The 27,988-nt window shown below is 36.3% G+C and overlaps 1 protein-coding gene across 1 annotated transcript; it reads right to left on the bottom strand.

Moving 5' to 3' along the window:
- Positions 1-14,193: 14,193 nt before the first annotated feature.
- Positions 14,194-26,897, bottom strand: LOC120416610 (uncharacterized). Its single transcript, XM_052706945.1, has 3 exons — positions 26,773-26,897; positions 25,810-26,320; positions 14,194-14,255 (listed from the first exon to the last, which is right to left on the bottom strand). Exons 1-3 carry the CDS (start codon positions 26,866-26,868, stop codon positions 14,194-14,196), a joined length of 669 nt encoding a protein of 222 aa, XP_052562905.1. The 5' UTR covers positions 26,869-26,897.
- Between the last annotated feature and the right edge of the window lie 1,091 nt (positions 26,898-27,988).

The following is a 27,988-nucleotide window of genomic DNA, read 5'->3' as shown; positions in this document are numbered from 1 at the left end:
CCTGCAAAAAGTTTCCAACCCAGCGTACACAAGAAGCAAACCAAAATGTAAGTTCACTGCTAGCATGTGACTGTAAGCCTACTGTGTCTGTTCAACCACTGCCGCCTGACTCGTGCCGGTCGGCTGCTGGAGAATGAGACGTGAAAAAATTAGCTACTCCCACTCAATTCGTGTCATATGACTGACTCGTAAAATCCTCTTTAAACCTCTGAGGTCTTCTGGATTTTTGAACATTGCTTGAATACCAAAACTTGGTATTGCCATAGTTTTAATTTTAGGTATTCCCGCGCCCTTGGAAAGTCATATTTTGGTATTCCTGTGGTCTTCACAAACATATCACAAAAAAAATTAAATCAGCTTTAACATTTTTGGGTTTCAAGTCCTTTTAGCGCAAAATTAATTATCTCGTCAAAAATTTAAAAAAAATCCATAGTTTCAGAGAAAATTGATGAAACCTTTCAATACCAAAATAATACCAAAATGTGGCATCCTGACTTAGAAAATTTTCCACAGTTTCAAGTAATTTCTTTAGAGGGTATATCAAAAATGTTTAAAATCAAGTTTGAAATTTCCGGTTTTCAATGAAAGCATTTGCCTTGATATATCATTTTAGCGCAAAATTAATTATTTTGTCAAAATTGGTCAAAATTTTCCCATAGTTTCAGAGGAATTTGATAAAATACTGTAATACCAAAAGAATACCAAAATGTGGTGTTCGACCATTGACAAATGCTGCAATTTTGCAATATTAAAACAATACCTTAAATTGGTATGATACCATATTTTGCTCTTGCATAATCCTTAAGACAAATTTTAAAGGGTCCAGGAATACCAAAATTTGGTATCGATACCAGAGAATGGTATTATTACGCATTTCCCTTGTTATTTACCCATGCTCGGGACGTCGAATGAGCGTTGGTCGACTACTACCACGTAGTGCAGCTGCTCAGTGATCTAGGGCACTCACGACTGCGACGGGTTTGTTCATGTCACGGTTTTGCGATTCAGTGAATGGAGATGAAAAATTCGTGTCAGCGTCGCCGTTTTTCGCGTCATGACCCCTGATATTTTCAGCACTGGTTTTAGTTATGTCATATAGAAATAAATTTAAAAAAAATATTTATAAGATACTTATTTAATTTGAATTAGAAATGTGGTGCATATAAAATTCAAAGCACAACAGAGAACAACATAATTAGTTCAAGCTATCTAAAAACTGCTATCCTTGTTTAGATTATCCTTGTTTAGATAACTTTAAAACTTGAAAAACATAACAAATATAAAGAAAACATAGATTTTGTGACTTTTTCAAAAACTTTATGGATATAAATATTTTTCCCGTTTTCCGGAAAACTCAAAACCCGGGATTTTGACGTTTGAGTGCTTTTTCATTCGGATATATTTGAATTAGAGAACATCCAAATTAGCGGACATTCCGAATCCATTCTGTACTTCTTACAACCATAAAAGGCATCAAGCAAAATGCATTCTACCGACTTCCCTTTAAAGAATTACTAGTAGTTACTTGAATTAATGGGAAATACACGAATTACTGAGTAACTATGGAATTACACGAATTACTACGGAATTACTAGGTAATTTGAGAATTACAGGAATTACTGCAGAATTGCGGAGTAATACTGGAATTGCTGAATTACCTACTCAAAATCCGAATGATCCCGGACTAGCTATAACTTTGGTTTCTTACATGAAAACTAATAGGCAATAAATAGAATCATAAAAGGTTTATCGAATTCATCTATTTAACATTTATTTTTTATTATTTTTTTTTTCTGAAGTATGTTTTAACAAAAAAGAACCATGGAATTACCAGAATTACTGGGATTACTCTGGAATTACTCAGTAAATCCGGAATTACAGAATTACTTGATCTAGTTCCAAGTAATTCCGGTTTAGTGACCAGTCTGACACGATGCTGGAAACCCCTTGGGTATGCTCAGTTGCTTTCTCTAAATTTGGTCCTAGAAGGCGTAGATTTCGAGATAAAATTTTGGTATCTTGGACAAAGTTGCTTGGATTGGAGAGCCCAACAACTTTCTAGAAGAAAAATCTCAAAAATATTCATTAAAAGTTAGATTTTCAAAAATCCCCTAATCGTGAACCACCCTAATTTTGAACCAAACCAAAAGTTGCCCTTTCCCATTTGCAACAACTCTACTGAAGACACCAAAGCTCCAAAACTTAACAATTCATTGGAAAATCAATTTTCCACTTAATTTTGCGATCTGGACCACTGTGCAGTTGTGTTGGGAATGGCAAATTTAAGTGGAATAAATTGTTAACTTCTTTATTTAACGTACTAACCAAATGATGTCTTGAGAAAAGTTGTTGTACTTGATAAGGGCTATCTTTTAAAGTTATTGAAATACAGGGTGACGACTTTCCAGGGTGTCAACCAAAATCTGCATCTGTTGGATGACGTTTTATGGCTTTGGTGTCTTGGGCAAAGTTGTCGAGGAGCAATTTTTATGAAAGTTTGTCGAAGACGTCAAATTTCTAGCTCTTGATCTACTCGAAATACACGCATTTTTCAAAAATGGTCGAAAAATGCACTTTTTTTGTGAACACTCAAAAGATTAGCACTGTAATGGCCTACTATGTTCTGGAGAGTTGTTTAAAACATAAAATCACACACTTTTGCTGAAGACAGCAAAATGTTTTGAGCCTTTATTGAGGAGTTATACAGTGGCTAAGGATCTTCTCAATATCAATATTGCTCCAGCTGTCAATAAATTTTTCAGTCCCTTCAAATAGATTGCTTTGATTTTTCGTTCTATAATTTGATAACTCCCGCTCTCGACGGTCCCTTCAATATCGACAACGAGAGAGTCCACTGTAACTATTTTTCAGTGATTTTGAACCTATTTTCAAGTTGCTATGTTTTCAAAAAGGCCCAAAATCGAACAATGCACCTGAAAGTACACACTTTCCATTACATTTGCTGAAAATATCTCCATGTCTATCGGTGTCTATTTTTGGTTATCTCAATGAAGGGTTTTTTTAGTCTCCGAAATCAACGGGTTTCCCTAAAAAAGCATCAAATGCTATGAAAGCTTGATGCGCCAGCTCTAGGTACAACGAAACCATGTGGAAAAGTGTTCTCTAGACCAGACTTGACCTAGACCCTTAGGCCTGACCATACCAGAAGTTAGCGCTTGATTTTCGCAGACCTGTAGGTTTGTAGCGTTTGAACAAAAATTCAAAATTTTCCATAGTAATTCACATGTAAACTCTAACCCTGATGCGCGCAGCCAGTTCATAACCAAATGCGCTGATATTTGGTATGAGAGCCCCTATGGGCATACTTAAACTTGATCGGAAAACTTTTTGAAAAACGTACCCACCCTTTGAAAGATATTAAATGAAAAACAAGAAAACTCAAAATTGTCTAATAACACAAATTATTAAAAACAACCTTCGCTGATTAATAAAGTAGAGCAGTTCTCTACGGAATCGGTCTTTTTTCCATAATTTTAATTTTTGTATTTTTTAATCCGGCTGAAACTTTTTTGGTGCCTTCGGTATGCCCAAAGAAGCCATTTTGCATCATTAGTTTGTCCATATAATTTTCCATACAAATTTGGCAGCTGTCCATACAAAAATGATATGTAAAAATTGAAAAATCTGTATCTTTTGAAGGAATTTTTTGATCGATTTGGTGTCTTCGGCAAAGTTGTAGGTATTGATATGGACTACACTGAAAAAAAATGATACACGGTAAAAAAAATTTGGTGATTTTTAATTTAACTTTTTGTCACTAAAACTCGATTTGCAAAAAACACTATTTTTATTTTTTTTTATTTTTTGATATATTTTAGAGGACATAAAATGCCAACTTTTCAGAAATTTCCAGAATGGGCAAAAAATCTTTGACCGAGTTATGATTTTTTGAATCAATGCACATTTTTTCAAAAAATCGAAATATTGGTCGCAAAAATTTTTCAACTTCATTTTTCAATGTAAAATCAAATTTGCAATCAAAAAGTACTTTAGTGAATTTTTGATAAAGTGCACCGTTTTCAAGTTATAACCAATTTTAGGTAACTTTTTTAAAAATAGTCGCAGTTTTTCATTTTTTAAAAATAGTGGCCATGTTTGCCCACTATTTAAAAAAAATATTTTTGAGAAGCTGAGAAAATTCTCTATATTTTGCTTTTATGGACTTTGTTGATACGACCTTTAGTTGCTGAGATATTGCAATGCAAAGGTTTAAAAACAGGAAAATTGATGTTTTCTAAGTCTCACCCAAACAACCCACCATTTTCTAGTGTCGATATCTCAGCAACTATAGGTCCGATTTTCAATGTTAAAACATTAAACATTCGTTAAATTTTCCGATCTTTTCGAAAAAAATATTTTCAAAAATTTTAAATCAAGACTAACATTTCAAATGGGCGTAATATTGAATGTTTGGCCCGTTTGAAATGTTAGTCTTGATTTAAAATTTTTGAAAATATTTTTTTCGAAAAGATCGGAAAATTTCACGAAAATTTCATGTTTTAACATTGAAAATCGGACCATTAGTTGCAGAGATATTGACGATAGAAAATGGTGGGTTGTTTGGGTGAGACTTAGAAAACATCAATTTTCCTGTTTTTTTAACATTTGCATGGCAATATCTCAGCAACTAAGGGTCGTATCAACAAAGTCCAAAAAAAGCAAAATATAGAGAATTTTCTCAGCTTTTCAAAAATGTTTTTTTCAACAGTGGGCAAACATGGGCACTATTTTTAAAAAATTGAAAAACTGCGACTATTTTCAAAAAAATTACATAAATTTGGTTATAACTTGAAAACGGTGCACTTTATCAAAAATTCACTAAAGTACTTTTTGATTGCAAATTTGATTTTGCATTGAAAAATGAAGTTGAAAAATTTTTGCGACCAATATTTCGATTTTTTTAAAAAATGTGCATTGATTCAAAAAATCATAACTCGGTCAAAGATTTTTTGCCCATTCTGGAAATTTCTGAAAAGTTGGCATTTTATGTCCTCTAAAACATATCAAAAAATAAAAAAAATTAAAATTAGTGTTTTTTTGCAAATCAAGTTTTGAGTGACAAAAAGTTAAATTAAAAATCACCAATTTTTTTTTACCGTGTATCATTTTTTTTTCAGTGTAGTCCATATCCATACCTACAACTTTGCCGAAGACACCAAATTGATCAAAAAATTCCTTCAAAAGATACAGATTTTTGAATTTTCACATATCATTTTTGTATGGACAGCTGCCAAATTTGTATGGAAAAATATATGGACAAACTAATGATGCAAAATGGCTTCTTTGGGCATACCGAAGGCACCAAAAAAGTTTCAGTCGGATTAAAAAATACAAAAAAAAATCGAATGACCGAAATCTCAGAGAATTGCTTACTTAACCATCATATTTTTTCAAAACACTCTACTGTAATTCCACCGCATTTCTGGAGTTGGACACCAAGTGAGTCACACGGTAACAAAACTGTTACCCCCGCTTCAGGCCTAAAACAACCCTCAGAACGTCCTTCTTCTTGCCTCCGGCCAAAATCGGTCGAAGATAATTTATTGCCGCGTCGTAAAAGATGGTGCTTCATTGAATTTCTCACCGGCTCATGAAGCATTCGTCGCTTCAACGCGTTCTCTCCCCCCTCAGGGCTGGACGGCGGAATAATGGATGAGGTGTGGGTGGCCAGGACAATCGGGACACATATCACCGGCCGCTGCCATTTTTCGGCCATCGGTCGTCGAGTGTGAAACGAAAAGATATCAATCGGAGGGGTGGAAAAGATGAAGAAAATGACGATGGGAACGACGATGACAACGACGTAGCCGGAAGCGGTCCTTGACAGCCAGCCAGGAAGTGTGGCAATTTCCGGTGCTTGTCGTCACCTGGCATGTGATTCGTAGCCCGAGGGCTCGAGGCGGACGCACAGGCTGGTAAATTCACCATTATTAGCGCTTTGAAGAGGAGAAGTGGCTTCAAGGTGATGATAAGCAGTCTACAAAAAAGATAAGATTTTTAAAATTTGTTGTTAGAAACGTATTCTTCACCGTTTTTTAATTAAGGGAGTTCGTAAAAACGAGAATAGAGTTTAGGCCAACCATAGAGAGAAATTATTTTAAAGAGCGGAAATGATGTATTTACAAATGTCTATACTTAAACGCACTCCCAAAATACAATCCCCATCGATTGACGTTACCTTAACTACTTTCGGATAGCCTACGTTCGGCGCATCAATCATCGGTACGGTATCGCTGCCAAATGGAACTCCCTGACAGAGGCCGAGGGTAATTTTTCATTCAGTTCTTTGAAACATTGTATCGCACCGCCGTGGAGCTGACAACCGCTCGTTACGGCACGATATGGCACCGTAAACGCACCAGAATCGTTGCGTTGAACGACAAGTTCAAACGATTAGTGGACTTTTGTGCGTTTTTCTGAACAAATGTTTGTTTGGGCGGGAAAGTTAAAAAAAAACTTTAAAAAATAATGACTTAAAGATTTAAGAAAATTAGATTTTAGAACATTTTTTATACAATCTAGATAATTTTTCCACTTCTTTTTCATCAACCTTCCATCCATCGCTACATAATGACAATCTATCCTCCAAATTATAGAGCATTATCATTGAACTTGAGGCTTCTATCAACGCTTCGCTCATGTGTGCTCAACTCGTTGACGGAACACCCCGGATAAGCTCTTGAGTACACTTTGCCCGATGACGACGACGATTTTCGGTCGCGAATGAACGTGAAATTTTGGCGCAAAGTTTTCCACGGTAAATCCCACGAGGGCGGAACAACCCGTTGACAAAGTTTACCATTCGGAAGAGTTCGAGTTGAGTGAAAAGAGGTGCTGAGAAGGATGAGAGTGGTTGAGTTGAGGTTATGTTGTAAGTTGGCAGTTGTTGGAGTGGGTTGTTGTACCTGCATTAACCGTGTAAAATTAAGGGAAAACTGAGTACTGTGAATTTAAGTTGGATTTAAAAATTAAAATATTGTTGATTCTTTTTCAACCTTTTTTTTTATTTGATTTTTTTTGTTCGATTAAAAAAACTCATATAAACTCCACCCCAACTTCACCCTACCGAACATTCTCTTCACATGAGCTTCCAAACTCACCAGAGAACCCCTAATGTTCGTGCTTCGGAATGTTTAATAGAGCTCAACATGATTTGGTTCGATTTTCCGGAGCTCACATGATTTCCAAGTTGTAAAATTTTCACATATTGAACACGCGTTTACGTTCGAACGCGTTTGCTCCATGAAATTTGAACTTCGAAAGACAAGCAAACTGTGGAAATTAATGAAATTTTAAAACTCCAACACGGATTGGAAACCAATTTTGCAATCTTTCAAAAGAGCTGTTTGAGTTTCAAAGTGAGAATCGATCCAAATTCGACACGAAATATAATAAAAAGGAAAATATACTTTCTCAAAGAAATTGTGCTACCCCACGTGAAGTTTCGAAGCAACCACAAGAATTGTGCAAGTGATAAGAAAATGACGGCTGCCAGGAGGACGACCGAGTAATGTCGATGTTCTGGAAATGGAGCGCAAATCGTTACTGGAACCTTCTTCAGGGCCTAACGAGACAGACAAACTATACGGTTATGACGGGTGGCATCGTAAGACTGTGTGTGAAACGTGGAAATGATGGTCGGAATCCAATATTGATGATATTGTTATGATTATTTTGGACAATAAATTTCTGATTTGAGCAATTTAGACAAATTTCGGGGTCCTTGAACAGATTGAAGGGAGTTTGGATGACTCAATGCTGTATACCAAATACCTTCACTTTCAGTATTCATTGTTTATTTTTAAGAACATTTCAACAATCTCAATTAATATATTAATTGAAATCGTAAAAGCACTTTTGCAAATAATTTAAAAATAATCGATAGAAAAAAGTCTAAGGAACAGTTCTCTAGGATTTCGGTCATTCGATTTCTTTTGTATTTTTTAATCCGACTGAAACTTTTTTGGTGCCTTCGGTATGCCCAAAGAAGCCATTTTGCATCATTAGTTTGTCCATATAATTTTCCATACAAATTTGGCAGCAGTCCATACAAAAATGATATGTGAAAATTCAAAAATCTGTATCTTTTGAAGGAATTTTTTGATCGATTTGGTGTCTTTCGCAAAGTTGTAGGTATGGATACGGACTACACTGGAAAAAAATGATACACGGTAAAAAAAAATTGGTGATTTTTTTATTTAACTTCTTATCACTAAAACTTGATTTACAAAAAAAACTATTTTTAATTTTTTTATTTTTTGGTATGTTTTAGAGGACATAAAATGTCAACTTTTCAGAAATTTCCAGGTTGTGCAAAAAATCATTGACCGAGTTATGATTTTTTAAATCAATACTGATTTTTTCAAAAAATCGAAATTTTGGTCCCAAAAATTTTTCAACTTTATTTTTTGATGTAAAATTGAATTTGCAATCAAAAAGTACTTTAGTGAAATTTTGATAAAGTGCACCGTTTTCAATTCATAGCCATTTTTATGTAACTTTTTTCAAAATAGTCGCAGTTTTTCATTTTTTTAAATTAGTGCACATGTTTGCCCACTTTAGAAAAAAAATATTTTTGAATAGCTGAGAAAATTCTCTATATTTTGCTTCTTCGGACTTTGTTGATACGACCTTTAGTTGCTGAGATATTGCAATGCAAAGGTTTAAAAACAGGAAAATTGATGTTTTCTAAGTCTCATCCAAACAGCCCACCATTATTCAATGTCGATATCTCAGCAACTAATGGTCCAATTTTCAATGTTAAAATATGAAACATTTGTGAAATTTTCCGATCTTTTCGAAAACAATATTTTAAAAATTTTGAAATCAAGACTAACATTTCATAAAGGCCAAACATTCAATATTACGCCCTAAAACATATCAAAAAATAAAAAAAAAATAAAAATAGTGTTTTTTTGTGAATCAAGTTTTAGTGATTAAAAGTTAAATAAAAAATCACCAAATTTTTTTTACCGTGTATTATTTTTTTACAGTGTAGTCCGTATCCATACCTACAACTTTGCCGAAGACACCAAGTCGATCAAAAAATTCCTTCAAAAGATACAGATTTTTGAATTTTCATACATCATCTTTGTATGGACAGCTGCCAAATTTGTATGGAAAATTATATGGACAAACTAATGATGCAAAATGGCTTCTTTGGGCATACCGAAGGCACCAAAAAAGTTTCAGTCGGATTAAAAAATACAAAAAATAAAATTGAAGAAAAAATACCGATTTCGTAGAGAATTGCTCTAAGCCAAACATCTTTTGATTTTTTCAACCTTGAAAATCTACCAAAAATGAAAAGGCGTGACCCTAGAGAATCAATATCATAACATTAAATTAAAATTTCTACATTTCATGCTTTTTATAAAGAACCCACAAACATATGAAACACAATAGCTTAAAAAAACTCTCTTCAGATGAAGATGAGGAGTTCTCTCAGATTTCGATCATTCGATTTTTTTTTTGTATTTTTTAATTCGACTGAAACTTTTTTGGTACCTTTGGTATGCCCAAAGAAGCCATTTTGCATCATTAGTTTGTCCATATAATTTTCCATACAAATTTGTACGTATTGATAAGGACTACACTGAAAAAAAATGATACACGGTAAAAAACTTTTTGTCACTAAAACTTGATTTGCTAAAAACTAAATTTTTATTTTTTTTTATTTTTTATATGTTTTAGGGGACATAAAATGCCAACTTTTCAGAAATTTCCAGGTCGTGCAATAAATATTTGACCTAGTTATGATTTTTTTTTATCAAAATTCGAAATATTGGTCGCAAAAAAATTTCAACTTCATTTTTCGATGTAAAATCAAATTTGCAATCAAAAAGTACTTTAGTGAAATTTTGATAAAGTGCACCATTTTCAATAAAATCCATTTTTAGGTGACTTTTTTGAAAAAAGTCGCAGTTTTTCATTTTTTTTTTAATTAGTGCATATGTTTGCCCACTATTGGAAAAATATATTTTTGAAAAGCTGAGAAACTTCTCTATATTTTGTTTTTTTGAACTTTGTTGATACGACCCTTAGTTGCTGAGATATTGCCATGCAAGTGTTTAAAAACAGGAAAATTGATGTTTTCTAAGCCTCACCCAAACAACCCACCATTTTCTAATGCCGATATCTCAGCAACTAATGGTCCGATTAACAATAATAAAAAATGAAACATTCGTGAAATTTTCCGATCTTTTCGAAAAAAATATTTTCAAATCAAGACTAACATTTCAAAAGGGCCAAACATTCAATATTACGCCCTTTTAAAATGTTTGTCTTGGTTTAAAAATTTTGAAAATATTTTTTTCGAAAAGATCGGAAAATTTCACGAATGTTTCATGTTTTATTATTGTAAATCGGACCATTAGTTGCTGAGATATCGACATTAGAAAATGGTGGGTTGTTTGGGTGAGACTTAGAAAACATCAATTTTCCTGTTTTTAAACACTTGCATGGCAATATCTCAGCAACTAAGGGTCGTATCAACAAAGTTCAAAAAAGCAAAATATAGAGAATTTTCTCAGCTTTTCAAAAATATTTTTCCAATAGTGGGCAAACATGTGCACTAATTTAAAAAAATGAAAAACTGCGACTATTTTCAAAAAAGTTACTTAAAAATGGATTTAACTTGAAAACGGTGCACTTTATCAAAATTTCACTCGAATACTTTTTGATTGCAAATTTGATTTTACATCGAAAAATGAAGTTGACAAATTTTTGCGACCAATATTTCGATTTTTTGAAAAAATCAGTATTGATTAAAAAAATCATAACTCGGTCAAAGATTTTTTGCACAACCTGGAAATTTCTGAAAAGTTGGCATTTGATGTCCTCTAAAACATATCAAAAAATAAAAATAGTGTTTTTTTGCAAATCAAGTTTTAGTGACAAAAAGTTAAATAAAAAATCTCCAAAAAATTTTTTACCGTGTATCATTTTTTTCCAGTGAAGTCCATATCCATACCTACAACTTTGCCGAAGACACCAAATCGATCAAAAAATTCCTTCAAAAGATACAGATTTTTTATTTTTCATAAATCATTTTTGTATGGACAGCTGCCAAATTTGTATGGAAAATTATATGGACAAACTAATGATGCAAAATGACTTCTTTGGGCATACCGAAGGCACCAAAAAAGTTTCAGTCGGATTAAAAAATACAAAAAAATCGAATGACCGAAATCTGAGAGAACTGCTCAAGCCTGATATGGTGATGGTTTGGATATTTGGTGTAAAAGGGACTTTTATGTAAAATTGGAAGCCCGATTTGATGGCTTTCTCAGAACTCCGTAAAACACGTATTTTTCATCCAATACACTACAAAAATAGTTTCAAAAATTGTGCCATTTTTCGTAACATGATTGTAAACTTATTGGAAATTTAATTTATTTTCCAAATCTGCAATAACCCAGAAGGGTATTTTTTTCATTCAGAACAACATTATTCATTTTAAATTTCGTGATTTTAATAACTTTGCAGGGTAATTTTTTAATTGTATATAAATGTTCTACAAAGTTGTACAGCAGACAATTGCAAAACGAGTTATTGTGATTTTACGAAAAAGAAGTTCAGAAAAAGTAACCATCACCATTTCAGGCTGCTCCGAACTTTTTCTCCTCACAAATCTGGAAGAAAAAAAAAAAACATTTAGCCCATCCAGAACATGCCATTTGTTCATAAATTGAGAGGATTTCGTCTCCATTATGTCAGAGAAATAAACTTCAATTTCTATGAAAATTTTCAAGTGTTGACAGCAAATATTTCAAAAACATATTATAATACATCGTTGATGTCTACAAATCTCGAATGTTACCATCCATTCCTCTTACAACCATTTTTCAAACACAAAACGTGTGACATCATGACTGATATAAGCTCATTACTGAATCCTTTCCCAACACTCTTCCAAAATGATTTGAGACATTCCCCATCCATAAAACAATGTTTACCCCGCATCCATCAGAAAGCCTCTCATCAACCCGAAAAACATCACTCAAAAGCGCTGTAAAAAGGCCCCGGAAATGACACTTTATCTTGCAGATCTAATCTGAATCGTGCCCCGTCAAACTGGTGGTGGGGGGAACGTTCCTCACCTTCAAACCCCCCAACACGTGAGCCGTTCCGGCATCCTCGCTGACAACCCGGTAGTGGGTCTTTGGTGGTTTCGGTTTTTTTTATTCCGCGCCACATTTTCCCACGTGCCCTCAACCGCGATGCGATGACGTGGGGCCGTGACGCGAAAGCCCAGACTTGAAGAGGCTCTTTTTCGCGCCAGCAGACGCGAGAGAGCTTTAGAACGTGTTGGGAATTATTTATGGAGGTGCTGCTGGATCGCACTTGATCTAGGGTGGTGGGTGATGTGGGGTGAACTGGAACATCTGGAGAATGCTTTAGATTAAATTGCTCTCCAAAACTACCCGACTACGACCCCAAAAATGTTGAAAATAAGCCGAATCCAAATTCGACTCCGACTTAAGCTTTTGAAGATTTTGCGACGCCGACTAATACTCCGACTCTGGCTTTTTAGATGCCCCGGGGTAACAGTATAAGTGGCCACTGTTGAAATAGGTAAGAGGTTTTTAATTTTTATCATTATATTTCTGATGGATTGGTTCGGGCAAGGTATCCTGATGTTTGGACTTAAAAATATGAATTTTCTACTAGATTTTTATTAGAAACAAGCCTTACCCGACAAACTTCGTTCTGCCTTTTTTTTTCGTTTGTTGACGTTTTTAGCTCTTTTGCTTATTCAGCCTCCTGTGATCAAAATTTGATTTTACGTAACTTTTCCCATACAATCTGCAGATTTTCCGGAATCGGTTCCAGAGTGGCCAAAGTTGTAACTTTTTGGCGTAAGAACCTTCCTTGGACTTATACGAACCCAACGCAACAAAGAGCACCTCGATCCGACGCTCCGTATTGAACTGATTCGCGTTCGAACAAAACCGTCGAAATTTTTTATATATATTAGGGTGGGTCATTTTTTTTTCGAAAGTGCTCGGATCCGGCTGAAATAAAGACCATATTGTAGAGGGGACCCATAGGGACTCTCATACCAAATTTGAGCTCATTTGGTTGAAAACTGGCTTGTCGCTCGGGGGTTAAAGTTTACATGGAAATTACTATGGGAAATGCGTGATTTTTCTTAAAACGCTCCTACAAGCTAAGCGACAAACTTTAACCCACACTTACACTAGGTAGCCGTGTCGGGGGTGGTCCAAGGAACATTTTTCTCTAAGGGTTCATGGTCATCCGTTCAACCCTGAGCTTGCGCAAAGCCGAAACATCCGGTGACGCCGGAATTCTTCAAAATCTCAGGTTTAACGGTCGACGCATGCTACGAAACTATGATTGACGCATCGGAAACACGACGCCAAACGTCAACACAATTACTCACCAAAATTTACAAACCCCCCGTTGGAGCTTAATCATTGGCTAGTGGCCGCAGTGTTGACCGAGAATACTTCACATCATTGCGTGCATCCACTTCCGGTATACGTTCCGGAACAATTTGGGCTGAGACCAACGGCATGGGAAGTGTTTGTTGCGAGGAATGTCTGTGCGAGATCAGAAGTGGATAATGGCGATTGGACAAGATCCTACAGCCTTGTTCAACCCGGCAGCGGACAGTTGTACTCCTTGCAAATCACATGTCGATGCACTTCCGGCATCGCTGGGGGCAAATGTGCCGTGTGAGAATTGACGAGGAATCGACCACGAATGCCGCCATCCAAAAGGTCAAGCGAGAGCAGATGCAAGTGCTGGGGGAAGTCGAGGAAGATGTTTGAAAGACAATAAAATAAATCTCTTTTATAGAAGGTGCTCAAGAATAAACTGCTTAAGATTTATAATTTATTTCAATCAAAAAATAATAATTACATTCGTAAATTATATTCCATGTGTGACGCGAAAAAATCAAAACCTCCATCACCAGTTCACGATCCCCGTCCAGGAAGTGACTATTATCGATCCACATCCCGCACGGAGATGTTGGTGGCCATCGTTTACATCATGTAAGGCGGTTTGATCAAGTTAACTGCACGGTCCTGGCTACAGCCGGTTTGCCTCCCGGGAACGCCCTTTGAAACGGACTGCCGATGAAGCTTTCCGCGTCGGCATGGTCGCCTTCCTCCCCCTTATGGTATAATCCTCCTCGCAGACTGATCATCGTTTCCGGGAGGTTCGTAGAGTGGTGGTCTCAATAGGTTCAGAGGCCTGTTCCGTAACTGCGAAAATAAAAGTGACGGTTATTTTTAGCTTTTTATGTTTTAGGTGCATTTAATTGAACTTACCGATTGGAGACTTTCTTTTTCGCACTCTGCTTTTCTTTCCCCCAACTTGAAACTTTTTTTCGGTGGTGCTGCTAATGGTGTCTGCGGGTACGCTCTAAGATTTTTCCGTTCTGGCGTTTCTAGCTCGTCAGGTCACTCTCTTTTGCAGCACACTTCCGGACACTAACTTGCGATGTATTTGCAGCGAAATCGACGGCGAACCGTTGCACAGTGGGCGAAATGAAACCCAAAATCGGACTTAATTGAACGCGGCTGGTTCCCTGGTATGAAAAATAGTGTTTCTTATGTAAAAAAATCCGGGGAATCGATTGGCGATGATTTCATCCACCGCACAAAACGGCAAAGGGTCTATTTTGCCCCAATTCCCCATTTTTTTACATTTTTTCTTGATAATCGGTCTGTATTTAAAGTGGAGGCTTTATGCGGCCATCCAAATTTACTTAACTTATGTGAAAATGTCCCAGAAATCCAGTAAAAATAACCACTTGCACCGCAAAAATCATCTAGGGTCCATTTAACCCCAATTCCGCTATAAAAGCATTTTTGGCCGTTTTCAAATGTTAGGTCAGATTTTAAAAATCTGAAAATATTTTTATCGTAAAGATCAGACAATTTTTCATAAGAATGACGATTTGCACTTGATAGTTTTGTACGGTGGATGAAACGTTTTGTACGGTGGATGAAACCATCACCAATCGATTCCCCGGATTTTTTTACATAAGAAACACTATTTTTCATACCAGGGAACCAGCCGCGTTCAATTAAGTCCGATTTTGGGTTTCATTTCGCCCACTGTGCGTTGTTTCGTGCTTCAACTTTAGTATGTTGACGTTTGGCGTCGTGTTTCCGATGCGTCAATCATAGTTTCGTAGCATGCGTCGACCGTTAAACCTGAGATTTTGAAGAATTCCGGCGTCACCGGATGTTTCGGCTTTGCGCAAGCTCAGGGTTGAACGGATGACCATGAACCCTTAGAGAAAAATGTTCCTTGGACCACCCCCGACACGGCTACCTAGTGTAAGTGTGGGTTAAAGTTTGTCGCTTAGCTTGTAGGAGCGTTTTAAGAAAAATCACGCATTTCCCATAGTAATTTCCATGTAAACTTTAACCCCCGAGCGACAAGCCAGTTTTCAACCAAATGAGCTCAAATTTGGTATGAGAGTCCCTATGGGTCCCCTCTACAGTATGGTCTTTATTTCAGCCGGATCCGAGCACTTACGAAAAAAATGACCCACCCTAATATATATAGAAGATTAAAAAAAAAACAAATGGTAAATTCTTTGCATCACTTGATAAAAAGTCCATTTCACCCTGCTGATGCAAGATCCCCTCTCAGTCGCACAGTATCACCGTCAATGGCTCACAGAGGTCATTCCGGAGCCACCACGTGTGAAGTCCTCAGAGGCTGACACTGGATTTAGTTCCACGGTATACGCTACATGAACCAACCAGTAGCAAGTGACTCACCACGTGCAAGAGGACCGTCTTCAGGGGGAGAGGGACCACGTGGCCGTATGAAACCATTTCAATTAAATTAATGCATGAGGGCAATTTGAAAATTTTGGTTTACTACTCGTGAGTGTGTGTGCGCGCTGTGGCATGTGCTCAAATTCTAAACGTTTTATGTTGCTTGAAGGGGTCATAAAACGGTGACTTCCAGCGATGTTACAGCCCTTCCGACTCCCTTGGAGCAGCTTCCTGGCTGCCACCTTTTAAAGTGTATAGTTATTTACACACCAGGTTCTGTGTGAGTGTTTTCACCTGTATATATGACGTACGTGTATCGTAAACAGTCTTATCACCTTTTGAATCTAAAGTAATCAAACTGTTTAATGGTTGAATTATATTGGCTGGAAGTGAACTGGAATAGTTTATGAATCATATTGTTAACAACTTATGGCACATGTAGGGGAGAGTGGGGAGACTTGATCCCCGGGGACACTTGATCCCAAGCCTGTATCTCGTCAGCATGTGGGTAAAACAATTAGCTTTGTTCTATAAAGTTGTGCAAAATTAACTAAAACTCATTGTAGAAAACAAAGAAAAAAATTAAAAAATGTTTAGATTCAGTTACACACATTTTTCTAAAACGAGCTGCAAAAAACTTCCAAGAGATCTTTTTTTCTTTGTATTGATATGTATAGAAAACACTCGAAAATTATTCAAAAAAATATTTTTTATACATGAATTGTTTGATAAACTTATCAACTCCAAAACCCTTACGCATTTGATGTTAAATTTATCGTCATACTATTTTTACAATCAATTGTTTAAAAAAGTGCGTTTAGGGAGACTTGATCCCTGCATTTTTACAGTCACTGGAATCAGCCTCAAGATTAATTAATTGAGCTGGGTTTTCATACATAGTTTCCTTTAGTATAGTTGTACATAACTTACTGCAGTTTGAACCATTTTTCAAAAGTTTCGTAAACAAAAATTTCCAGCTTTTGTAAACATGCTTAATTTTGGTCTAAAAAATAATATTTTAAGTTTTTAAATATTTAACATAATAAACTTGTTATATTTTGAACACAAACGTACAGGTTTTATGTGAAATTGCTGTAACTTATAGAAAATTAAAAGTTTGGATGAATAAGAAACATTTTGCTTAAGATTTCTTCAAAATGTTGAAAGGGGGATCAAGTTACCCCTAACATTTTTAAAATGCCGGTTTAAAATATTTTTTTAAAACGCTTGGCATGATTCGAAGAGTTCATCTGATGAAATATCCTTATAAGCCAAACATAGATGAATGTTTAAGCTTTCAATTCATGCAAAAAGTTTATAGTTTTGTGAGAAATTGACAGAGTTATGTGCGATACAAAAAAAGGGGATCAAGTCTCCCCACTCTCCCCTAATAGAATCATTCTTAGTTTGCTATTTCCTAGGTTATTTTGTCACTTTTTTCCTTCCCTTGCTCAATTCGATCTCGTATGTAAACTCGTAACCCGTTTGAATTAGTATTAGTAGCTATGGGTAATTGGACTGTTGTTTTTGCCAAAACAACCCAATCATGAAATGAAATTCTGAGTTTGGTAGAAAAGTGTACGTATAACCTCAATACCTCTTCAATAACTGTATCAATACATTTTGAACTTTTAAAGTTACACAGCTAAAAAAGTAGTAATCCTGCTGCGTGTAAAAGACCTGGGTGTAAAATAAATATGGCATTATTTTATGCAATTTTATGTAATTTTACATCTGTATGTAGCCCGTTAGTATGGGAAACCTACTTGACCGAAATGTCAAGCTCATATATGCGTTTATCATTACAGATTCTGATGGCCGATTGGGCTAAGGCGCCAGTCCTTACTGTTGGTGCTGAGTTTGAATCCCGTCGGTTGCAACTTTTTTATGTTTTTGCAAAAAAATTACATGCAGTGTGTAATATTAAGTGTTTATTTTGACAAAGGTGATGTGCATGCTTTTGCATGCGATTTTACCATGGGATTTTTTGCTGTGTAGTGAAATGAAATTATGAAAATAAATATTTAATATAAGGGTCATTCCATCTGAAGCGGAACAGCATTTGAAGATTACCATCTCTAATTCTGCTCAAATTTGGCAGAGCTGTTGAGACTATCAAAACATGTAAAAATCCCGAATTTCATCCAAATCGGACCACCCCCTCCATTGTTGTACCCTCCCGAAAAATCTACTTTTTGGCGATTATTGAGGGAAACCCCTATCTTCAAACGACGATAACTCAGGAACCACAAATCTTAGAGGGTCGGTCTTAGACTCAATTTTGAAGGACCTCTATTGCGCTCAGTCGTGCTGATCAATGATCACTACCTCGTGTTTGTAAGATGAATTATTTTTATAATTTTATACGACTTTGAGATAATCAATACCTTGAACAATCTATTTTTTTGTTTAAGGAATATTTATTAGGTAATTTTTAATGCACTGTTTTTCCTGATCTCAGTGTAATTGAACCATATTAAGTAAAATTTGAACATTTTATTTTATTTGCAAGTGCTATACACAGCAAAAAAAGTAGTAATCCAGCTGCGTGTAAAAGGCCTGGGTGTAAAATTTTTACATTTAAATTTTTACAATATTACACCCTGCAATATGTAGGCCATCAGTATGGAAAACCTACTTGAACGAAATTTCAAGCTTATATATGCGTTTATCCTTTCCTCCCTTCATCGGTCAGATGGCCGAGCGGGCTAAGGCGCCAGTCCTTACTGATGGTGCTGGGTTTGAATCCCGTCGGTTGCAACTTTTTTTTGTGTTTACAAAAATTGTACATGCAGTGTGTAATATTAAGTGTCTTTTTTGACGAAGGTAATGTGCATGCTTTTGCATGCGGTTTTATCATCGGATTTTTTGCTGTGTAGAGTTTTTGCAACACAATTTTCAAAAAAATATAATTTTTTATCTATTATTTTTATATTTTTCCAAATTCCTCTTTCTTCCCACTTTATCAAATTATTTCTTTTATTTCTTATTTTATTTGAAGCAAGAACAAATGTAGAGCTGGCTGTAGTAGATGAAATAATTCTCATGGGTTCTAGAGCTTTTGCCATGTGCGGTAGCGAAAAAGTGCCATTCATCAAAAACCCCAAAATCTGCTTTATGATTTGAAAGATCATATTAAACCGATTTTTTGTATTGTGAGCCAGTTTCATCTGAATAATTGATGATTTTTTTCAATTCTGGTACAATAAATTTCAAAAACAAAACCATATACTTCTGATACATGTGGACAGCAGCTGTATCGTTTTCCAAGATTTCGAAATGATTGACAAACAAAAAAAGATTATTGTTCGGACGGTGTCGAAATCAACACAACTGAATTTGATCTTTCAGATCAGAATAATCTTTGTGATTTTCTTACATTTTTCAGTTTTATACTTTCCAGAAATCCTCCTCCTTATTCATGCTTTACGAGAGTTTTATTCATGTTAATTCATAATTTATAACAAGATAATGTATCGTACACTTTTTCTTAAGTGTTACTTACAAGATCAATTGCAATTTCCTGCTAGCTCTGCGGGAATTCCATTCTGCCCTGTATTGCGTGTCGTTCTTGCTCTGTCCTGTGGGCTAATTTGCTAATGATTATTTGGGATGAAATCTTATTTCAATAAATAACCAGGTAGCAGTTATTGATCAGCGCGCCCGAGTGCTTCTAGCAGATGCGGCGAATAAAGCTAATTTAGGTAATCTCAAATACTTAAAACTTTAAAATTCGATATCTCTGGAACGAAACATATTCCTTTCTGTCGATAAGTGATTCTTATGTAAAATTGGCCGGGGAATACGATGGTGAGGTCAAATTTAAAAAATAAATAGGGCTGTTTTGAGATACGGCCATTTAAAGTTTTCAATTGCGCAATACAGGTAGAAAACATATTTTAATCTAAATTTTGATCACGGAAATGGATTCTACGTCCAATTTCCTTCAAAATTGAGTCTAAGACCGACCCACTAAGATTTGTGGTTCCTGAGTTATCGTTTTTTTTTTGAAGATAGGGGTTTCGCTCAAAAATCACCAAAAAGTTGATTTTTTGGGGAGTACAACAATGGAGGGGGTGGTCCGATTTAGATGAAATTCGGGATTTTTGCAATTTTTGATAGTCTCAACAGCTCTGCAAAATTTGAGCAGAATTGGAGATGGTAATTTTCAAATTTTCATTTTTTCTTGCACACTTCAGGTGGAATGACCCATAAAGCGTCATGATTTTCTGAAATCGGAAAACGGACTGCATTAATCGGAAATTATTAGAGCTGGGGTGCTCAACCTTTTGGGTCTGCGAGCCAGATTTGATTTTTCAGAAGCAGTAATGAATCTATGACATTTTCCCGAAACCCATATTACCGAAGGGACATTTCCCCGAATGCCACATCCCCGAAAAGACACTTCCCCTAATAGCCATTTCCCCGTATTCCATTTACCCGAATTTTCCATTTCCCCTAATTATCCAGTTCCCCGAATGCCATTTTCCCTAATGGGCCACAATCCCGAATGTCACTTCCCCGATTAGTCATTTTCCTGAATGGCCATTTCCCTGAACGCCATTTCCCCGAACGCGGTCAAGCGGAAATGCCCGGTGCCCCGGATCACGCGCGCGCGCTCCGGGGCACCGGGCATTTCCGCTTGACCGCGTTCGGGGAAATGGCATTCTAAAAGAATGATTTGAATATATAATTTTATCAAAAATACTATTTATTAAAGGTGGGCGTGGTATTTTAGGGGGAAAGGGCACAAGAGGGATTGTGCCGATCCATACAAAAACATTACGTTTTGTATGACGAAAATGGGTATGGGGGTAAAGAATCCTCGAAAAAATGCTTACGTCATCAAAAATAATACAAAAAACTTGTTTCAGGCTTACTTTTTTATATTCTCAGAACGAATACATTTTTCTTATAAACTAATATAAAAAACAGATTAAAACATTTTCAAATCATGATTTATGCAAAAGAGCTAAAGCTACACCGAACAAAAAGTCTGACTTTTTTTGCGGATCATATGTGTTAACCAGAGCGAGAAGTTTTGCATCCTTCTCTATCTCCTTCTTTGCACGTTTTGGCGCAGGTTCAGCCTGCAGGGTTCGAAAAATTTCCGCGGAAGCAGTCCTTTCTTCGAGCTGAAACTGTCTCAGCACACAATAGAACGTAGGATTTCCTTGACTGAACACGCCTCTCCACTTGTTGTGCCACCCTTCTAGGATGTTGTTGGTACGGGGGTTGTTCTTTTGAACGTCGTCGTGAACGGACCACAACTCCGGTGGGAAAGTTGGCTTCCGCTTTCGTTGTCCCAAAGAGCCATGGACATAGTACAGCGCAACGTACTCGAAAAGTGGTTCCAACTGATCAGCATGTCTCTCTCGTAAGAGGTCAAATCCGGCAGGTATATCGTCTGGTGGCAGGAATGCAAGAGCCGTGATTTGTTTAAATAGCACCTGAGCAGTTACACTGTTACCATAATGTTGCTGAAGTCCATAAGCTTGTAGTTTTTTGTACCAGGACTGAGTTAGATGAAAGAAACAACCACTCTTTTTTTTTTTTTTTTAATTTATATTTATTCAGATATTTTTTCTTCCATGTACATTCAATCAGTTAAAATATTATTGAGTGTCCAATCACAATTGATGACTTTTCACCTCAATTTTTAATACTAGCAACTTTCATTTATTCATGAAATATTTTAGCTTTCGTTATTCAGTGATTTCAAATGTAGGAGGTCCTACATGTACAAAAGGGAAAAGGGATACCTTAAAAATAACTTATAAACTATATAAAGAGCGGATCAATGCAGCTGAAGACTGCAATGATTTTTGTCGAAATGCATCAATTATCTTATTGGACATAACATCCAAAGTGTCAACTTCGGCTAATTGATGAAGTTCACTGGTGCTGAACCAGGGAGGAAGTTTCAGAATCATTTTCAGAATTTTGTTCTGAATCCTCTGAAGTTTTTTCTTCCTGGTTAAGCAACAGCTTGTCCAGATCGGCACAGCATAAAGCATGGCAGGTCTGAAAATTTGTTTATAAATTAACAGTTTATTCTTGAGACAAAGTCTAGAATTCCTGTTTATAAGTGGATACAAACATTTAATATATTTGTTACATTTAACCTGGATACTTTCAATGTGATCCTTGTAAGTTAGGTTTTTGTCAAAAGCAAGTCCAAGATATTTCACTTGATCCTCCCACTTTAAATTTACCTCATTCATCTTTATAATGTGATGACTTTTTGGTTTAAGAAAATCAGCCCTTGGTTTGTGAGGGAAAATAATAAGTTGAGTTTTTGCAGCATTTGGAGTAATTTTCCATTCTTTCAAATAAGAATTGAAAATATCCAAGCTTTTTTGTAATCTTCTTGTGATGACACGAAGGCTTCTACCTTTGGCGGAGATGCTTGTATCATCAGCAAAAAGTGATTTCTGACATCCTGGGGGCAAACCAGGTAAGTCAGAAGTAAAAATATTGTATAAAATTGGACCCAAAATGCTTCCTTGAGGGACGCCAGCACGTACAGGTAGTTGATCAGATTTGCTGTTCTGATAACATACCTGCAGAGTACGATCCGTCAAATAATTTTGAATAATTTTCACGATATAAATCGGAAAATTAAACCTTTTTAATTTCGCAATCAAACCTTTATGCCAAACACTGTCAAATGCTTTTTCTATGTCTAGAAGAGCAGCGCCAGTAGAATAGCCCTCAGATTTGTTGCTTCGAATCAAATTTGAAACTCTCAACAGCTGATGAGTAGTTGAATGCCCAAGGCGAAATCCAAACTGCTCATCAGCGAAAATTGAATTTTCATTAATGTGTGTCATCATTCTATTAAGAATTATTCTTTCGAATAATTTACTAATAGATGAAAGCAAACTAATGGGCCGATAGCTTGAGGCTTCAGCAGGATTTTTATCCGGTTTCAAAATCGGAACTACTTTGGCATTTTTCCAACTACTGGGAAAATATGCCAAATCAAAACATTTGTTGCAAATTTTGGCCAAGCTACTTAAAGTTGCTTCAGGTAATTTTTTAATTAAAATGTAAAAAATGCCATCCTCACCAGGGGCTTTCATATTTTTAAATTTTTTGATAATAGATTTTATTTCATTCAGATCCGTATTAAAAACTTCATCTGATGAAAATTCTTGATCAACAATATTCTGAAATTCTATTGAAATTTGATCTTCAATAGGACTCAAAACATTCAAGTTGAAATTATGAGCACTCTCAAACTGCTGAGCAAGTTTTTGAGCTTTCTCCCCATTAGTTAATAGAATATTATCACCATCTTTTAAAGAAGGGATTGGTTTTTGAGGTTTCTTAAGAACCTAAGAAAGAAACCAAAAATGTTTGGAATAAGGTTTAATTTGTTCGACATCTCTTGCGAATTTTTCATTTCGCAGGAGAGTGAATCTGTGGTCAATAACCTTTTGCAAATCTTTTTGAATTCGCTTCAGTGCAGGATCACGAGAACGTTGATACTGTCTTCGGCGAACATTTTTCAGACGAATCAGAAGCTGAAGATCGTCATCAATAATGGGAGAATCAAATTTGACTTGGACTTTAGGAATAGCAATATTCCTAGCATCCAAAATTGCATTAGTTAAAGATTCCAAGGCTGAATCAATATCAGCTTTGGTTTCTAAAACAAAATCATGATTTAAATTGTTCTCAATATGATGCTGATACCTGTCCCAATTAGCTTTGTGGTAATTAAACACAGAACTATTTGGTCTGGTAACTGCTTCATGAGAAAGTGAAAAAGTTACTGGAAGGTGATCAGAATCAAAATCAGCATGAGTCACTAAAGGACCACAATACTGACTTTGATTTGTCAAAACCAAATCAATTGTTGATGGATTTCTAACAGAAGAAAAGCAAGTTGGCCCATTCGGGTATAAAACCGAATAAAGACCAGAAGTGCAATCTCTGAATAGAATTTTACCATTGGAATTTACTTTTGAATTATTCCAGGATTGGTGTTTGGCATTGAAATCACCGATGATCAAAAATCGAGATCTATGCCGAGTAAGTTTATTCAAATCCCCTTTGAAATAATTTTTATTTTCCCCAGTGCATTGGAAAGGCAAGTATGCAGCTGCAATCATAATTTTCCCAAAAGAAGTTTCAAGTTCAATGCCCAAACTTTCAATAACTTTTAACTTAAAGTCACGTAACGTGCTATAAGTCATACTACGGTGGATAACTATTGCAACTCCACCGCCATTTCGATTCATTCTGTTATTGGTTATAACTTTATAATCTGGATCACTTTTCAAATAAGTGCCAGTTTTTAAAAATGTTTCGGTTATAACAGCAACATGCACGTTATGAACTCGTAAAAAGTTGAAAAATTCATTTTCTTTCGCTTTTAAAGAGCGAGCATTAAAATTCATAATATTGATGGAATTACTTAGATCCATGATTAAACTTCAGGGTAAGAACAACATCATTTGCAAATTTTAATCCAATCTGGATTGCTTCCATCATGGATGTAGCATTACTCATTGTTTGAATCAAACCAAACAGTGAGTTTTGCAAAAAAGTCATTTTTTCAAACGTAACATCGCCGAGATCAGAAGATCCCAAAGCGTTGCCAGTAGAAAAATTTTCAAATGAAATTTGAGGTACCTGCCCAATTTGAAAATTGGTAGAGGATTTAAAATTCGTGGATGAACCCGAACCCGAAACGACGTTGGCATAAGAAATACCATTAGTGTTACCTAACTTTTCCACGGTAGGGGTATTTCTAGCATTGTTCGAGTGAGACAGCACGAACGTTTGATTTAAAGATGCAGGTACAACCTGACTTTGAAAAAATTTCGGTTTGGATTTCGGCTGATGCTTAGCACGAGAATCCAAAACCTTTTTTGGGGCAATCCCAGAAATTATATTTGTGATTTCCACCACAATTTGCACATTTAAATTGGGTGACTTTTTTCACGGGACAATTGTCCTTGTCGTGAGAAGAATCCCCGCAAACCATGCATTTTGGAACCATGGCGCAATGATCAGTACCGTGACCGAATGCCTGGCAACGCCGGCACTGGGTCAGATTCTGGCCATTACCGCCATGTTTCTTAAAATGCTCCCACTTTACCCGTACATGGAACAAAAACTGAACTTTGTCCAAAAGTTTCAAATTGTTGATTTCATTTCTGTTGAAATGAATCAGATAAAATTGTGAGGTCAAACCAAAGCGAGAAATATTCCCGTTTGATTTTTTCTTCATTGGTATTACTTGGGATGGGGCAAAGCCAAGCAACACCTTAAGTTCGTTTTTGATCTCATCCACCGGCAAGTCGTTGGAGAGACCTTTCAGGACCGCCTTGAATGGACGAGCATTCTTGGTCTCATACGTGTAGAAATTGTGTTTGTGGTTTTTCAAATAACCAACAAAAGTTTGGTGATCTTGTAAAGATTCCGTCAACAAGCGACATTCTCCTCTTCGACCAAGCTGGAACGAAACCTTCAAATTGCAAGTTTCCTTGCAATTCTTCAGTTGCGTTCGAAAGCTGGCCAAATCGGAGACGTAAGTCACTACGATTGGCGGAGCCTTTACTCATTTCTCGAGGGCAGAAGGCTCAGTACGAGGAGAAGGATCCTTGTCAACAGTTTCGGATAAAACACTGAAACTGTTTGCCAATGGAATTGGAGGATTGACCTCACTTTCAGAATCAGAATCAGACCTCGGATGAGGCTGTTTTCTTTTTCTGTTTCCGTTAGCCGGTTTAGCGTTCAAACGCTTCACCGACGTAACGACCAAATCTTCAGAAGATTTGCGTTTACCTTTGTTTTGACGCATTTTGCAAGCAAAGTTCTCTTTAAAAAGATGGCTTCGTTTGTAAAATACAACAAAATTTCAGGTGGGGTTAGTCTTGAAAAGACTGTTTAGAATTTGGGAAAATAAATAATTTTTTTTTGAAATAACTCTGAGCTTAGGTAGTAAAAAATACCGCAGCTCTAGTGTCCGTTCACCTCGAAGGTTCGCAAGACACTGAGAAACAACCACTCAGAGTTGTTTTGGTAAACACAAACCGAGAAGCGTTTAACAGCGCAAGTTCGAAGTCCGACTTAATGACGGTAGGTTCCAGCTCAAGACTCATATCAGCCGCAATTTCGGACAAGCCTTCGAACGCTGTTTTGTATGTAGCTTCATTTTTTCTGGGCAACAGCATAAAAACCAGCGGTACAAATCGACGAACGTTTCCTTCATTGATGTTGCCATGGATGGAGAAAACTTGGGCGAAGTTAGTCGGTGCAGTGACGAAAGTTCCGTCCATTAACCATATTTTGGCTAAAGACAGGTGTCGCATGTTGGATGCAGTAGAAAATATCAAAATGCGCCCATCCGGGGTGGCGATGTTCGTCTGCAAGAACTTCTCTCCACCCAGGGTCTGTTGATATCTGTCGTCTATGCTTTGGTAGTCGTCGCCATCAGTAGGTTCCCGCGGCATTTGCTTCCGCCTTCGTCTAATAATCACCTTTCTTCGGGCTCCGCGGGTTAGGGTTGATTGAATCTTAAATGAAAATAATAAAAATAATAATTTGTATACAAATATTCACAGTCATGAGAGAGATACATAAAAATCCACATTGACCAATTCAAAATGTTTTGCTTGATTCGATTATTAGATTATTATTAGACCATTAATTACCTCTGGCTCTGTGTGAGATGCTACTGACCGAATAACACTTTCGGTGCTTTCACAGGTTGTAAAAGCCCGATTCGACAAATCGGCTCGAAACTCAGATGAAGCCACTTTCAATGCGCTGGGCTCATGCGTGTGGCCGGCCGTAACCTGAACATCCAGCGTACCCCCGGCACACTCGCTAATTGCTCTCCCTTTGCATATGCCGAAAGGGCCAGGCGAACGCCGATACTGACATTCCCAGTATGTTTTAGCATCAATCTGGGCAAGATAACCATAATTTAATTGAAGTTGTAATTATTATTAAAACAAAAACATACCTTGCGATTTGCGTAGTACAAAAACCCATCCACACTGATCATTTTTTTCCTCTTGCTGGTTTGGACGAGTTTTCTGTTTTCCATTATACTGTCCATGGTTAGCTGGCACAAAAACCTTACAACTCTCCGACGCGTCACACAATAGATTCGCGCGAATAGCAGCGTTGGTCAGATAGACTTCTTTATACTGTACAGTTTGTAAAATCAGTGTGAGTGCGATCAGACCAACCGGTACGGGAACATTCTTTTAATACGTAATAAATGATAGACTGTTAACAGGTTTACCCAACTTTGGGTAGTTATATATTCTAAATCGATAATTAATTTTTTTGAAGTTTTGGCTGTAATGCATAATTTCTTACAATTATAAAATTTTGTTAAGTAACAGCATGAAGTATGCGTGTGTATGCAAATTAATTATCTATGAATTTTCAACATTGAATTGACATACGGGAAAAAGCTATTAGGAAAATATGATATTAGGGGAAGTAAAGTTTTAAGGAAAGTAAATTAAGGGAAATGAAAATTATGGGAAGTAGCTTTTCGGGAAAATGATGTTTAAGGAATATGGACACTCGGGGAAATGGAAATTCGGGGAAATGGCATTAGGGGATGTGGCCGATTAGGGGAAATGGCATTCGGGGATGTAACCAATTAGGGGAAATGGCATTCGGGGATATGAGCTAGACCCGATTGATGGACGTCGTAAGCATAACATCATGTTGAATATAGTTCAGATTTCATTGACAGCTTATTATTTTTCCATCAATGTCAGCCACAATATGAAACGTATATAATCAGCAATCAGCAAACATTGAAAGTTTAATTACCATCGTCATTTTAACGAAGCATCTATCAACTCATCAGTTAATCATTCACTCGATCGTTTAATTTTGTTGCCTCTCTCAATACAACATACCAATTTTCAAACTTCTGCCTGACCCTACCTCTCCACCAAATGAGTTTTTTTTTTTTCAAACAAAAATTTAAGTTTGATGAGATTTTTTCAAAATAACTCTGAAATGTAATATCTAAAAAATAAAATTCAACAATTTATTCCAAAAACTGCACCATCACCTTAAACTCAAACAAAGCTGACCCCGTCATCACTGCAAGGCCGATTCCGTTCGCAGATGTGAACATCGTGAAATCAATTGAAAAAGTACACATTGGCCACGCTTTCCTCGCCTCTTCTCTCCCACCATTAACATAATTA

Source organism: Culex pipiens, chromosome 2, assembly GCF_016801865.2.
Source record: "Culex pipiens pallens isolate TS chromosome 2, TS_CPP_V2, whole genome shotgun sequence".
Classification (NCBI taxonomy): domain Eukaryota; kingdom Metazoa; phylum Arthropoda; class Insecta; order Diptera; family Culicidae; genus Culex; species Culex pipiens.
The sequence above is the reverse complement of the archived record's forward strand: the minus strand, read 5'-3'. Positions and strand labels throughout refer to the sequence as shown.